This window comes from Cheilinus undulatus, linkage group 20 (assembly GCF_018320785.1).
Source record: "Cheilinus undulatus linkage group 20, ASM1832078v1, whole genome shotgun sequence".
Classification (NCBI taxonomy): domain Eukaryota; kingdom Metazoa; phylum Chordata; class Actinopteri; order Labriformes; family Labridae; genus Cheilinus; species Cheilinus undulatus.
Genome location: NC_054884.1, coordinates 36823086 through 36839889, shown reverse-complemented (window position 1 = coordinate 36839889; position 16804 = coordinate 36823086). Strand labels below are relative to the sequence as shown.

At 39.1% G+C, this 16804-nt stretch overlaps 1 protein-coding gene across 6 annotated transcripts in view; it reads right to left on the bottom strand.

Moving 5' to 3' along the window:
• The window catches only part of zgc:114120 (uncharacterized protein LOC619267 homolog), a 226403-nt gene that overhangs the window by 115071 nt on the left and 94528 nt on the right, over window positions 1-16804 (bottom strand). For 4 of the 6 annotated variants that reach the window (XM_041816475.1, XM_041816474.1, XM_041816469.1 and 1 more), the window contains exons 1-2: window positions 12716-12807; window positions 8702-9009 (exon numbers count right to left, since the gene is read on the bottom strand). In XM_041816475.1, the coding sequence (XP_041672409.1) occupies window positions 8702-9009; window positions 12716-12755 (348 nt within the window). In that variant the 5' untranslated portion in view covers window positions 12756-12807. Of the gene's footprint in view, window positions 1-8701; window positions 9010-12715; window positions 12808-16804 lie in introns of those variants that run through there. The other 2 variants (XM_041816471.1, XM_041816472.1) reach the window with 1 other exon arrangement.

Here is a 16804-nt window from a genome sequence, read left to right as displayed (position 1 = left end):
TTTAGCTGATACCAGCATCAATACCAGTATTTAAAAATAGTTCAGACCTAAAATTTCAGTCCTAAAATACATGAAGTTTAAGGAACAAATTAACAAACTTAAGTCCTTGAATCAGACTTTAAAGTGTGAGGAATGATGAGGAATTAATAAAAAAGACTTCAGTTGATGCAGGTCTGTTGGTCTAGCCACTAACTTATTTGGTTGGACGGCGAACATGGGCAGATTTAAAGCCAATATTGGTTGTAAATAAAGGCAGAATTTTTCATATCTGTTGATACAAGTAAGTCATGTTTTAATCTTCTATCTGCCAAAACCAATGTCATACCAGCAACACTATACATCTCTATTACTGTCCCATTTCAGCACACTTTGGTTAAATCAGTCAGAGTCTCCCTACAGCCACAGTGATGTAAAATAAGTCCACCACTTTGCCTTAATTTCTCATTGTGGACAAGTCATTAAACATTTACCCTTTCGTCATTCTCTTATTTCCTTTTAAATCCATAGCAAGTTCCTTTTTCTGTGATTAATTTCATGTCATAATCTTCAATCCAGCTACAAAAGCAGGTCTGTATCTGAACAGGAAGTTAATTAACTTTAATTTAAAACAATACAAAAACAGCTTCAAATAGAGGAATTTAAAGATGCAATAAAAGGATGCAATTAATCATGATTACCACTAAAATTTAACAACCCAAGTTTTTACTGAGCATTAGGCCTAACATCTACTTTTTATCCACATATTCCATAATCAGCATTGTATTACCCCATATCTGGTTGTAAATATATGAGTACATGTTAAAATCTTTAAATATTACCCAGCCCTACAGCACACTTTTGTTTTCAACATGCAGACTGCGGCAGCACAGACACACCTGGGCGACACCTGCCTGCTCAGGAGCGGTGGACCCTCCCCTAAAAACACACGCACACGCTCCCATTACACAGAAAGGGAGGAGACCATCTCGTCACACACATGCCTCCACACACATCAAGAAGATACAGACACAGACACACTCCTCTTCATCATCATTCATGCAGCACAAGCGGTAGAAGTAGAAGAAGGCGTCATGGCAGCATCACGCACGAAACGACTCAGCTGAGGATGCAATGACGGGGTTAGAGAGAGTTACCGTTGCTACTTAATGAGCACGTCGGCCGCCTGCTGCATCCTCCCGCTCCACACGCCTCCCTCTTCCTCCTCCCCCCTCTCCATCTTTTTTTTTTTCACTGCGGCTCTGTGTCTTTCCCGCGCCCTGAGGATCCGCCAGAGTCCCCCTCGCTGGTACCCGTAGTAGCGCCTAAGAGGCTGTTAGCATCTCTTCCTGTCCCCTCCTCCTCCTCCTCCTCCTTCTCTCCTGCCCTCTCTCTCTCTCTGTGTGTGTCTGTCACTCTCTCTCACCCCTCGTCCCTAATGTGTCTCCTCTTGTCGCTCGTTCTCTCTCCTGCTGCTGTTGCTGCTCACACAGTACAGCTTGTGCCTCCCCTCCAGAGCCCAGGCATTGCCAACCATATGATATCACTCAGTTGCCTTATATGGGAGACGGCGGGTTGCCATGACGACAGCAGACTCCACCTGTTTCTACATCTCTCTCTCCCTGCATGGCTTCTCCGCTCAGTCTCAGTGCACCTTTTTGGTCAAGAGATAGATGGAGCGGTTGAGGTAAATAGACACGGCACATGAGGAGCAAGGGAGGGTGGAGAGGAAGGAGGAGCCGGAGCGGCAAGAGCAGAGAGCGGCAGACTGAGACGTGATGGACACAAACTGACGAAGGAATAACAGAGAGAGCACTTAAAGGAATAGTTCAACATTTATTTGCTTTATCTAAGAGAAAACAAAATGAGAACTTTAAGTGTGTCTGGTTGCCAAAGTAAGACAGGATGTGATTTGCCAAGCTTTGCAAAAAACTGAAGGCAGGGGAAACTGCTAGCTTGACTCAAGCTTAGCTCTGACATTGACTCATTAAAATACTGATGTCTTCTTTACTTAGCCTGAGCAGAAACAAAAAAATCAATCATTCTGAGCAGTAGCTGCAAACCTTTATTCTTAGAGCTCCTCCTACTTGTATCTAAAAAAGATGAGCTTCCTTCAGGACCCACAGATAAAAGTAGACACTAGGGATGCTCTGACTGAACTGCAACCAACCACTGTCAGCTGACTTTCATTAAATATATGATTGGTAGATTGGGATAAATGCTTTAAATCCCTGATTGCCTGTGGTTTAGGGGTAGATATCATAAAAATAAATATGTTTAAGTATTTTTGCTCATGTATTTGGGTATCCAAGGTATATATTTACTCGTTAAATGTGAAAAATACCAACCCAGTCTTTTGGTTAGGATCTGCCCAAGTCAGGAAACACAAAATCTGACCGTCTCGTTGTGACACCACACTAAGTTATTGTTATAATACCTGCCCCTAAACTACTGTCTTCAACCAAGCATCTCCACCTACAGCCATGGAAGCACACAGCTTCATATCAGCAAAGCCCAAATCAGAAAGAGGTGGAGTGAGAGGCAGCTAATTTTTATTTTAAAAACACCAAAACTGAGTGACAATGTTCATTTAAAGCTACAGGGTCAAAAACTTACCTCTGGTGCTTTTATTTTGACCAAAGTATGGCACAGACTTTACATTTAAGCCAAAAGGGGACTGTGTTCAAATGTGGATAAAGGTGTCTGATATGACATCTTTAAAACTCAGAGAATACCAAAAGAACCAGTGTGTGTGCAGGGTAGAGTCATTATTAAAGGGAAGTATCTTTGCTGGTGTTATGATTCACAACAGCTGCAAATATGTCAAAGATTTAATCCAATTCAAAATCAGATTAAAAAACATGAGTAGCTCCTCTGTTTTAAATCAAATCTCACTATCACTAATTGATTAACCTTAGGTTTAGCCGTGGTTGGAAAATGTGAAGGGAACATCTGTATGCACAGATTATGTTCTGCCTGAATCACAATCAGATTTATTACCAGGTATATTTTCCACATTTTCCAAACAACAGTGAGCTGAAATAGATCAATAAAGAAAGATAAATAAGCAATTTATAAAGACACAAAAAGTATGTAAAAGAATGTTGTGATGGAATAAGGATGACTGTTGTGCTCTTTATACCAAGGTGTGCTGCCCCCTGGAGGAGATCCCAAACACTAAATAACTAAGAAGACAGTTTCAGTATTGACAGATCTCTTTCATAGATGATCAAAAGTGCGAGGAAAAAATATAAAGGCCTTCCGTAGATGATGACCTGGTGAAAAATTTTGCATACGTCCGAACTGATTTCATGAATTATCTGTGGCTGACAAAGCAGTCTTATATTGTTAATTGAAGAGGAATACATGTTACACAACTCAAGCAACAGTTAAATCCAAAGGCTTTGAACAAACAATCCTGTCAGTGAATCATTGCTATTTTAGTGAAGATGTCTTAATCAAGTGTTGACAATCTCAGAGCAGACAGAGCCTTAAGCACCTTCCTTGGTGACCCTGGACACCAAAATGAGAATCAGTGCTTTGGAGTGAAATGTTCAATAGACAAATGTGAAAATCAAAACAAGAGAAATAAAACAGATGTTAAAAGAGGACAGACAAGAGAGGAGCCAAAACTGTCACTGAGGTCAGAGTTTGAATCCTAGAATAAACAAAAAATAAAACATAACCTTTGGCAAAACTCAAAATAACGCTGTCAAGCAAGGATCAGGCTGCATGTTGTAAATTATGAGGTCAAATTAGAAGGAAATACATGCAACATTCTGTTAAAATTTCTCAGCAGAGTGGTCAAATTAGCAATATCAAACATGCATACTTAGGTTTGATTTTAAAGTGATCTTATCAGCTGTCATATATTCAAAACTCCTGTCAGACTTCCAAAAAGAATGAGGTTAGTCAACAATAATAAATATGCAATCTTGCAACAACTAACATTTTTAAAATAATTTTCATTACAGTAATTAAAAGTGATAGAATCTGAGCTGTTTAAATGATTACTTTGATATTCAGGACTATCAAAGCTTTAAAATAACTGCAGATTTTCAGTCATACTGTCAACAAAAGCTGACACAAGGGATGAGAGCTATTGCTGTCCATACATGATGTCTGCATGTGCAAAAACAATGTCGATGTATTTGGAAAATTAAGACAGTATGCAGGGCTTTAATTGCAATTTAAGTCATTAAAAACATTAAAGTTTTCAGTCCTAGGTGCCTTACACATTAAAGTTTTCAGTCCTAGATGCCTTGAACTTGTTTTTGGTACTAAAACAACCATTAATAGTTTGAATTCTACAAAACAGCAGTGAAGCTTTAAGATCTGGTAACATGATAGCCCTAGAAACAACAATACAACATTTCTTTATTAACTCCTTTTCAGTACATTTATCCCAGTTAAAAAGATGTCAACACTGAACTTTTGATTCACACAGGACATAAACTTTGGTTTCTTGGACAACAGTCCAGTATGTGAGCATTCAAACCCCCTCATCCTATTCATTTCAAGCTTTTCCTGCTCTTTGTACTGTGTGCGTTCCCCATTCCAGCTTAAACAGTACACCAAAATGTTTGTCTACAAATACACTAGCTTACAAACTCGTTCATGCTCTGTGTGATGCACATGGATACCATCCGTGTTCCCACACACTCTCTGGAAGCTTACTGCTACACACTAAACATTGCAACACTACTAAAAATCATGGTGTTCAGGCCAGAGTAGCTAAACACAACAAAGACAACCTTTGGAAATATGTGGGACTATAAGGAAAGACTGTGCAAGTCGTTAGATACTACAAATATATACAGTGCATTCAGAGAGTATTTAGACCCCCTTCACTGTTTTTCGATTTTGTTATGTTGTAGACTGATACTAGAGTAAAATACACCTATCTATAGAACGCCTTACAGCTGACAATATCAGAGCAAAAACCAAGCCATTTGGTCAAAGGAACTGCCTGCACAGACAGGACTGTTGACAGGCACAGATCTGAAGAAGGCTACAAAAAAGTTCTGCTGCACTGAAGGTTCCAAAGAGCACATTCATGTGCCTTGTAACCTGATTGGTCTGTAATGAATGTGACAGATTGTTTGTCAGTTTCCTCCACAGCAACGTCTATGGGGTGTTGCCCAGTTGAATGTGAAACATATCCCATGCTACAGATATGTGAAGCAGTCTATTTGGTGTGTCATAAAGTATGGCAGCAAAGAGGAGGATGAGAAACTACACCCTCTAGTGGATACAACATTAACATCCACCAATGTAACAGATGTGGGTGAGTGCATTTCATGCATGTAGATGATCCTCTAAAGTCACTGTTCAAAGCTCAGGAGCATTTTCAAAGCTGCTGGTTCAGGATGAGAACATGTTGCAGAGACTGGAGTTCATCCCAGTCAGGAAAAAAGAGCAACAGACTTCCCCTGAATGTTGAACTATTCCTTTAAGCTGTATGAGGAGGATCTGAAGCAAGCTGTTGTGCTCTGACCATCTGTCCCAGGTATCAGAGCATGTGGTGACTGATGGCTGAATGAAAGGAAGAGGACAGCCAGCCGATCGACAGAGCTGAGAGATGTGATGGAGCGCTGCATTTCAGATTTCATATTCTGACATTTTCTCACTGTCTCACTTAAGCTCTTTAAACCATATTCTATCGCCGACTCTTTCAGATGATAACCACTTAAAAAGTGGCCATTACTAACCCAGGAGGCCAGTCATAAAATGCCTGTGCTGCGTGCGTCTGAAGCCCCAGGGGCATCTCGCCACATAATGCGCTTGTGTGGGTTTCAGAGCCCACTGACGGCTGGTTATTATCTCCCAGAAAGAAAATGTCCACATGTGGATTCAGAAAGCACTCAGAGACACCCCCCCCCCCCCAGGCTGCACTTTCCCCTTGATTTGTTATTGTATGGAAGTCCTCATCTTCATTCAAATACTGACTTTGAAGGAGAATCTGTGAGTATCTATCTGCAGGATTTCTTCATGTAAGAGACGCAGCTGTGCAAAAATGCACAATTTCTCAAGGTCAAGAAGTGCTTGTGGAAAGTACTTGATACTTAGCAGAAGAAAAACACAACTTGGCCCTTAGATTATTCAATAAAAAATCTGTTTTTAAATAAAACTAAAACTCATGTTCTATTCTAAAAAGGCTGCACAGGTTTTCAGCAAAGTTCTGGAACTTTAATTCAAGTTTTAATGAAATTTATGTGAACTTATTTAAGAGCTGCAGAACAGATGGATTTTTTCCATTTTCATTTTAATTAATTGAGAATTAGTAACTTCTGAACCACATATGACCTGAGTAGGAGTGAGAAATAAAGATGTGATTTTCTGTTGAAGTTTTGCTAATTTTACATTACAGTGTAAATTTAAATAGACTTGATGATACAAACCCAGTTAACTGGGGAATGAATGGGAACAGGGAAAACTAAGTGCTAAACAGCTCTAAATGGACCTGTATGCTGCAATTATCATTAGGAAATTTCTACATACATTGAACAAGATCTCTACAATTTACTAAAAGGTGCTTTTTACCATGGTTTAACAGATTTAGCTGGCATGGAGGCGATCAATATTGTAAATACTACTCCTGCAGACCCCACACCATCTAGCACCGTCTAGCCAGATGATGGTAGATGAGTGTTGAGGAGTCTTGTACTGATCTGAGTCCCTTCAACGTACAAAAAACAATCCTCATTTTGTCACAAACATGCTTTTAATTGAAACAGTTATACATGATCAACTGAATAAATTCAACCAGAGCAGTTGGCAGCAAAAAAAGATGCACTCTTAAGTTATATCTTGGACTTGTAGTGTTTTTCACAAGTTGACTACAGATGTTGAAACCTGTGAAAACAAAGAAGATGGGTGGTCTAGGTGACCTTTGAGAGAAAGAATTGGAAATTTCCATCGAGAAAAATCCAAAAAAGGTGAAAAGAAGACCTCAGTCTCAACTACAACTCCTGCCTAGCTTAAAAGCTAACAACAACGGCCAGTAACTGCAACGGAACACTGCCTGATCAACAGGAGACTACTGAATGCTACCTATTGAGTTAGCATGGGGCGGCGCGTACAAACGCAGCAGTCTGGCGCTCCATCAATAGCAGCAAAACAAGCCCTACACTTACACCAGAACTGACAGCGTGCCCACGGTTTAAGTTTACACCTTTCCCTATGGAGATTATCCCGAGAATGGGGCGCTCGGAGACTGACAGGAGGAGGACGTGGAGCAGCACGACACCTACAGCCAGTGAGGAGGAGGCAGCAACGGCGTTGTGTGAGAAGGCAAAAGCTGGGCAAACAAGCAGGGCTGCAGGTTAGACTAAGAGCGGACTCACACAAACCCCAAGCATCTTTTTTCCCGATGCCCGCTCCCTGGCCAGCAGGATGGACGACGTGCAGCTGCAGATTTCTAACCACTGCCTGGACCACTGTGTTTGCTGCTACAGAGGAGATTGCCAAACGTAATTTCGTTGAATTTTTGCAATGCAGTCACAGTCTCTCTCTCTCTCTCTCTCTCTCTCTCTCTCTCTCTCTCTCTCTCTCTCTCTCTCTCTCTCGGGGTAAGCAAGAGATAATGGGCCATTCACGAACGAGCCTGTGCTATGACAGAGCGGACATTATGACAATGTGAACAGTATTTTTGGTATATTACTTTGAATTAGGATGAATCGCAAAACAAGTTGATGCATGAGGGCTTAAGTTTTACCACCGTAGGACCCTTGTGAGGGGTTTTCAGCTTAGCTTAGACTGGCTACTCACAGGTTGAAACTATTTTAAGCATGATTTTATGATGTTATTGTCAAAAAAAATCTTTAAGTGTGGAATCAATTTGAATATTTTACTGCTACTAATCAAGCTGTAGCTTCCCTGATCTGGAATCATAAATACATAACATTTTTTGATATTTCCAAATCTGGCTACCTCCAATGGAATACCTATAGTTGGCAATGACAGCGAGCGGACAGCACAGACATGACAAACATGACAGGGGACATAAACACAACTTTAACATCTTCTGTCATTGTTTCTGAGATCTCCTGTGTTTTTTAAATCAGTTAAGAGTCAAAAGTTGACAATTTTATTGCCAGTCTTAGGACGGTGTTCAGCACAAATGGAGCAAACTTTGAGCCTAAATCCCTGACAAGGCAATCTGGGATGCATCTTTAAATAGAAACCATCTCATTTAGGCAAGAGGAATAAGTGAATCTGTCTATCAGGAAGATGCAACATACCATGCTTTTAGGTTCTTATTTTTGCTTAATGTTATTTTCTTTATTTCTTAATGTATTTCATTTCAAATGTCTTTTGTCTGTAAGGCTCTCTGGATTGCTTTGTCTTTGAATGGTGCTCTATAAATAAACTCTCCTCTCCTATTCAGTGTCCTGCAGGTTCAGAACCCTGTCATTCTTATTTAAGACCATTGCTATGTTTAAGTATGCATGGTGTTTTCTGTTGGTATTCTCAGAGGACTCTGTGGCTTTCATTCAAAGACAGAGCTTAAATGAAAAACATTATTATCTGATATGATTAAAGTATGGAGCAGGGGAGTCCAATCATCAGTTGGCCCTGAGAGAGGTTTTAGGAAACAGCAGAATAATCAAAGTCTTTTCTATTTTTATGTAAATTAATCATTCACACCATGAATGAAGATTTAGGTGATAAAACTAACCCTGTAAAAAAGGTTAAACATTACATCAGAGTGCTGTACAGTTACCTGTCGTCCTGCAGGCACGGATCCCTGCGACAGGCTGCCCGGACTGTTGGTGTACTTGTTCTTCTGGAGGTCCATTAGGGCGTCTCTCTGGCGTTCGATGTCCGCCTTGTGGATGCTGTTCAGCGCCTCCAGGCTCTTGGCAGCCACCGAGTTGTGCCGGCGGTCCAGGGAGGACGAGGTGAAGCCCCCGTTGCTGTTGTCGGCGAACCGCCGGGCCCCGCGGCCACTGCCGGCAGCCAGGGTGTGGTAATCCCGCGGGAACTCGGCATCACCGGCAGAGAGCATGGGACCCTTTCTCTTCTCTCGACCTGCAGCGGAGTGGGGGTGTAGGGACGGGGGACGGAGAGCAAAAGAGCATGAAGTGAGAGAACTGTACATGATCTTGTTGGCAGCAATCTTAAGTGTTTGGTTTTAATGGCTTTGGACAAAGTTGTACAAATGTTTCATGACAGAGCTACAACAGTTAGCTATACGTCAGAAGTTATGATGTTAAACACGAGCACAAAACTCCTGAAACTATTCTGCATGAGCAGCATATGTGAATGCAGATGACTCAGTTTCCAGCCTCATTTCCTCTTGATGTTTACCTGCCAGCTCTCTAATGATTTTTTAATAAAGTCAGGGTAAACTGATGTGTAAACACAACAAATAAAAGTCAGGAAAATTCAACATGAGCAAATGAGGGAAGATGATATTTAATTCATGCAACTGGTGTGCAATCATTACAATCACTGTGAATGTATGCCACTGCTTCATGCTGTTTTCTCTTCAGCAGTATGTTCCTTTACACTTGTTCATTGCTACTTCAAACAAATGGCATGTAGCACTGGGTTAAAGACAAAAAGTGTTCTTAAAGTGTCAAACTCTGTCACTTAGTCCACCATCTTAACTCCTGTTGTATATTTTCAAAGTTATATCCTGCCTCCTGAGATTCCAACTCCAAGTCCAACACAGAAAACTTCAATAAGGGACATTTGAATAAATATCTCAAGAAAAATTAAGGACTAGGCTGTGGCTAAATGTTCTATGAATCTGCAGGTTTGCATTCGTGAACTATGCAGAAGATATCAAATTTTATAAAGGACTAGTTTCACTCATCTCCTGCATAAATTTTTAAGTTTCTGGTGCTGCCTTGCTCACAGGTTCTGTGAGTTATGTTGTGTCCAATCAGTTAAATGCTGGTAAATATACCAAACTGCTGATTGAAAGAATAATTGTATATCAGACAGAAGAAGTCAGCTCTTAGACAAATGCAGATCTGTTAACATGGTCAAACACAAGAGAAATCATTAGTATAGCAGGAGTCTTACACCGAAAGGAGTGTAAGCATCAGCCCTGATTTTCACAATCAGCGCATCTTTATTGTCTACGTGTGAAAATTTCTTTCATAAAGAAGCTAGCGTTTTAAATTGTTCAAACTGGTTTCAACAGTAAGAAAAAAAAACAATAAAAAGTTGCAGCACATGCCCTTGATAAATACATACTTGAACAAGACCAAATATATATATATATATATATATATATATATATATATATATATATATATATATATATGTATATACACACACACACACCCCTGCAGATATCCTGGATAAAAACTGATTTAATTGAAAGTAAGTGGACTTAAAAAAGCATACCTAAATCTATTTTAAAGGAGACATGTATGAGAAAGAAGTAAATCCTTCCAAAGTTGCAGGAAAACTTCTGAAAAAAATTGTTCTAAAAGCTTCACAATGATACCTAAAATATGGACATTATTTTACCAGTTTTTTTTTCAATTAAAACAGTGTGCAGGAGTCTGCCTGCAAATTTTGATAAATAAAAACAAAAACAAAAAAACACCTACAGTATTAGCGGGCTAGGACTTCTGTATTTGTTGACATAGGATTAATATTGTTTGACTAGCACAGCATCATGACAAAGTGATAATTCTGTTATTCTGACAACCCTTACTCAGCTGATTTATTGGCTGTTTGGGAGTCCAATGATGAGATACAGGTGACCATTATGGTGGTACAAAAGTGGTACAAAGGTCAAAGTCTATTTGGATTGATTTAAACTTGGATTCAGTTTTTTCAAACATGATTAATCTCAGGATTACTGCATTCTAAAATCTGACTATTTTGCAACTAAACTGTTTTTGTGTTATTTCGAATTTTTCTACCCTCTTAAACGAAGACAACTTTCATTAAAGACCTGTTTTTTGGGTAGACTGAAGGCCTTAACATGAACTTGTTAGGCAGTGAAAAGGAAATATGTAAACAATAAAAATTTTTGATAACACTTGGTACAGCTGATCTTGGACTTGTCCCCTGGGCTGTCTATGAGGTTTTTTAAACTAAAATGTGACATTAAGTGGCAGTAGACTAGCTGGGAAATTAATCGAAAAATAATTGAAACCAACATTTAAATTAATCGTGATTTTGATTTTTCCCTTAATCGCCCAGCCCTACAGTGGACTTATTGTACGTCACTGTAGCTGCAGGGAGATGCAATGACTTAGCAGTGTTTGTTAAAAGGGAAAATACAGCATGCAATTTATGGCTATCAAATAAATTAGTGCATTTATTGTGACTGTAGTTAATCACAACTAATGCAATCAATTTTGTACCTTTTTAGTCTGGCTTTTAACTGAATTTAATGTACTCGTCTTGATCTGTTTAAGTAATTTTTGGTTTTATTTTTTTCTGTTTTAGCTTCAGAATGTTCTTTTAGTAGTTTATCCTCTCATTTTATCATATTTCACCATGTTCTGCTTCGGTGTTTGTCTTTTTCATATTTGGGCATATTGCCCTGAGTAACCTTTTAGTGCTGTTATTCTTATTACAGCACCCTTTTATTTTATTTTAATTCATTTAAACCTATTTTTATTTCATTTGATGATAATTTATTCTACACTTTAACCTAACCTCCAGTGTTTTCTCATTTTAAACCTTTAAGACGGTGTTTCCTTGGTCCTTTGTGCTACATTGTCTTGTACGAAGAGTGTTATATAAATAAAGTTTGATTGATTGAGTGATTGACTGATTGACAGCCTTTATTTAAACCCTAAAAATATTCCTCAGTGCCTCCTTCTTAAACTCTGATAAACCCATTTTTAGAGGACATCTGCAAATAATGCAAATAAATGCAAATAATAATTATGCAAATAATGTCCTTAAACTGCTCTTAATGTTATTTCTGTTAACTGTCCTTATCTGTATTTATTACTGACTGTGCTTTAAAATAATTTGAATGTGTCATTGCATCGTATATTTTTGTTTTCTTGTTTGTAGAGCGCAATTAATCATCATTTCTCTAGATAACTAAACAATGACTTCATAACTAACAAACCTGCACATCTGAGTTCTTATGGATTATTCTATATCCTACATTGCCATTACATTTTTCATATTAATCAAAGTTATCTGTAAGCATAGGTACTGCTGTTTTTTTGCTTCTTTTTCTCTTCTTGTTCTTTTTAACTCACTTTGCACCAAAACACTTAGACAAATTCCCTAAATGTGAAAATGGTCTTGGCGATGAACCGATTCTGAATCAATCTGACTGATTTGGTCATGACATAAACTTCACACACTGTAAATATACACAGGCTATCCATCTGAGAACAGCTGTGTGTTAGAAACAGAAAAAAAATCAATTAAAAATGATCAGTATAAAAGTAAACTAAATGTGGTCTGCACAGAGACCAGGACAAAGCTAAATGCACACATTGTTAACGGTGCAGTGCTTTAAGGTGCTCACAGCGCTGTAGGTAAGTGAGATGGATAATTGTAATATCCCAGCACACACTGTTTAGTGTAAACACACAGCAGTTAAGTGTGCAGAGCTGGAGGCTTATTAAATGAGCAGCAGTGTTAATGTGACGACAAACAGCACTAACACATGTACAGATTCTGTCCTAAAGCAGCTTCTGCTCCATTTTAATGTCTAGGAGAAACACGGCTTTTCTCTGGTTTTGTCTCCTTACATATAAACAACAAATATGACAATTCCACCAAAACACCAACACACCTCTAGCAATATGGAGGCCTGCTGGAAACAGCTGCAACATCTGTCTATTCCAACAACTCTGTCTGTCCAGGGAGCCTGCAGGAAAAAAACACTGTTGCACAGAAACGTCCCCTGTTATTATGTGACAGCAGCAACGTCTCACATTTGTGTCAAAATCAGCGGAGGAGAAGTGACAGAGAGAGGAAGTGGTTCTGGATGTAGACAGGTTTAGTGCCATCTTGTGACCAGTGAGACTTAAAGCACTGCAGACCTGCTGGAGGTGAGCACGTACAGGTAAAGATCACACAGCAGAGGGCACATTTAGTTTGGTTTACGGAGCTCAAGCTGAGGAGTGATCGAAATCATAACTGAAAGACCCATAAAGGCTCTTTTCTGTCTGTCTACTGTGACTAATAGTTCTGAAAGTGATACAACACAGTGCTCACAAGGGCAAAATACAGCAATGCACAGAAAGATAATGCCTTTTCAAACAAATAGTAAATTAGATTTTTAGATGTCTGGGGGAAGAACACTAGATCATTGACTGAATTTGAAAAGATTTCTGCCTCTAAAAAGTCATCTTAAATAAAACAGCACACATTTGGAGACAGTTCTCTCCTGAATAAGAAGCTCCGGTTTCTTCTGATGTCAAATGGGATGCAAATATCCCAAAATGTTGCATTTTTCCAAAAGCTGTAGCTCCAGCACTTGATAAATGTTCATATCGACTTTCCACTCAATTGTAAATCAATATTTAGTGTCTGAAATTGACAATCCACTTTCTACTATTACAGCACTCGTCTGATATCCAATATTAATTCCCACCCACCATGTCACTGTCTGTTCATTTAAGCTGAATTGTTTATCAATGTACATTTGCTAGAACATTTTTCTATTGGTTTAAAAACTAACTGACCACAGGGCATCAAGATTCCTTTTTACAATATTTGCACTTCCGAAGTGCATGAATGATCAAGACATACAGCTTTTAAGGTGTACAATTAAGGATGAAGATCATTTTGATATCACGAGGAAAATGCAGTAGTGTGATCTAGCACTGGGGACGAATTTATTCAATAGTTTAAGACCAACATTTGCTGCCTGTACTTGAGTAATTACAGTACAGAAGTGTCAACACTTCCCTTCTGTAGCTCATCACAACATGGAAGTTCCCTTTAACTTGAATGTGTACATGGCAGCATGTGCAAGCCAATTAAAAGGGAGAAGTTGGACAAAATAAGCGTGTCAGTTTTTTCTGTAAGCAATAAAACTTTAGGAGACCACTGTTCCCAAAGTTGATTCAGTAAAAATGGTTAAAATTGTAAAAAAAAAAAAAAAAAAAAAAACTCCTGAAAAGAGAACCATATTATTCGAGCATCTATACCCAGGCATGGGTGCCTGGTAGTTCCCCACCTCATTTGGCCCAAAAATCAGTTTCAAACCTCAATAAATTGTAAATATGAACAAAGCATGACAAAATCCACCATTAAGGATTTCAGCCTAAGCTGCAACTCAACTTGATACTCCACTACCAAATGTATTTAATTATGAAGCCAAAAAATTCCTGATAATCTTTGACGTAGGATATACTGTATGTTCTGATTTTGCAAGAAATCTAAATATAACTGGCCGTAACTGATTCTGTAAAATTATTTTAAAAAGCACAATGAATAAACCTCTAAACCTCTAAAACAGCACTCTTGCAATGAGGCAAAACTACACAAGGACTGAATGTGCAGGTAAAAAAAACAATCTGCCAAGCCAGGTAGACTGTTTCAAATATCATTGCATGGGATACAAAGGGTTTGGAAAGGGCAGGACTTTTCAAAAAATCTTCAGAAGGTGACTGGATGAATGTTCTGTCCATCATATTCATTACAGGCCAATCAGAGTGACAACACAATATGTCATGGTTTATAGACAGTGGATCTTGTTGATGGATAAGACTCATGCTGACGCTGGTTGTTATAATTACAAAGAAATCTTCTGAAACAAGAACAGCGTTCGGTGTGGTTCTTTGCTCTTGTTTTAATGAAGAAATGTGGTCTAGTTCTGATAAAACTGCTGCTTCATCAGAGTTAATCACCACATTGGCAGCAGCTATTGTACTATACACACTGGCATACAGTACAACTACACCCCGCTCATAATTATTGCAAACTCATCCTGAAGCAGGTTTGGAGAAAAGCTAAAACATCTTTTCCATCACAAAAAGCTTTCAGTGTTTTTTTTTTTTTTGCTCTTTATCTTATAAAAAAAGGGGTTTCAGTTCTGATAAAACTATTGCTATACTAAAGTAACATCCCAGCTAAACGCCACATTGGTGGCAGCCATTGCTGTCCAGTACAACTAAACTCTGCTTGTAGCTACAACCTTGTTCTTCTCACGATGCTGACAGGTTGAGTCTTTTCACTTGGAGGAAACAGATAATGCTAGAAAAGCTGCACAGTAACTGCATCATACACAGTGGAAATCATCAGTTTAAACATTGTTCTCCTAAAGTTCCCCAAACAAAGACTCTGGGTGCTTTCACATTAGGCCCAGATGTTTCGAACCGCGCTGCAGCATGACCCCCCCCCCCCGGCTTGCTTTCACACTAGCAACATCGAACTGTGCCCGGGCCCACTTGCGTATTTACTCAGTCTGAAACAGCAGGTAGCGGTATACATGCAGCTAGTTTACAACCCCACCAATGAGGAGAAAGAAGAAGAAGCTACCATGGCAACCACTGGGGTCATGACCTGAGTGAAGATTGTTTTTGTTTTACTGGATTCTGATGATTTCCATCCTTTACTGAAGAAAATTGTGAACAAACTGCCACGTTGTTGGAAGAAGGGAGACCACCTCCCCAAGCAGGCCCAGGCCTGGGCCCGGTGCCCGGGCACGGTTCGTTCGCATTCAAACTACCAAAACGAACCGGACTTTGGGCTCAAGTGCACTCGGATCTGGGGCCATGCCCCTAGTGTGAAAGCACCCTCTGTCTTATTTAGCAGTGATGTATAGTCAAGATTTTACACTAACTGAAACACAACCACAGACAAACAGCTATGCATGAATTTACAGGGTTTTTTACAGCAAGTTTCCTTCTTTTTGCCCACTCTGTAGGTTTCTTTATACATGCAAACTTTGTTTATCACAACTTGTAGAGAAGAAGCAGAGGGACTCTCTCTACATTATTGATCAGTGCTGTAAGGTCCTTTGATTTGCCTGCTGGGCAAACAAAGACGCACTGAAGCAAGACCTTAAACTTCATTAGCTTGCAGTTAAGTAACTGTGATGCAGCAATTTATCACTTAGAAGAAACATTATAGATTAAACTTGATTAAACATACATAATGACAGTACGCTGTATAAAAAGTTCATAAAACTTTATATGAAGAAGGAATTTTTAATATCACTTTTCAGTGAAATGTTTTGAAAGTAAGATGAGACATTTGATTGGGAATGGGGACTTCTTTGAGTCAACCTCTAATTAAGAGACTTTTAACAGTCTGAGGTTTTTCTAATCATAAAAAATCAGCAGAGTTAAAAACCCACAGTCACTTTCATGTATTTCTGAGAGTCTGAAAGGCTTTTTCCTCTAGGGATTGAGCCTGACAACAGCAGTATTTGTAGCTGTAAATTGTCTGGAGGAGAGTGTTTGAGTTGGTCCCAGATGTAAATCTTCCAATAGGAGTGCAGCAGCATGCCGGTGTGTATCCATGGTGAGGAACAACAAAAAAAAACAAAACAAAACAAAACAAAAAAAAAAAAAACAGAGGGAGACCGGGAGAGACAGGGGGAACATCCAGACAGAAGCTTGTCTCTTTAATTTATGTGAAGCCTTGAGCAAACCCCTACTGTATATGTGTGGGGAGTCAGAGAGTGTGTTTGTGGGTGCATGTGGGACAAACAGATGCTATATTTTTACCTTAAGAAGCACTGTGGGTCATCTGCTGCATACCTGCAGGAGTTTACTACAAACGTCTCCTTAAAACCAACTCTGGTACAGTCAGTACGCTTGAATGCATAGTTAGGCTAAGTCATGCCACAGTTAGAGCTCAATCAGTATATTTAACTGGGCTACTGATTTATTGATAAAAGTATGTCAAAACTAAAGAAAAACTATGA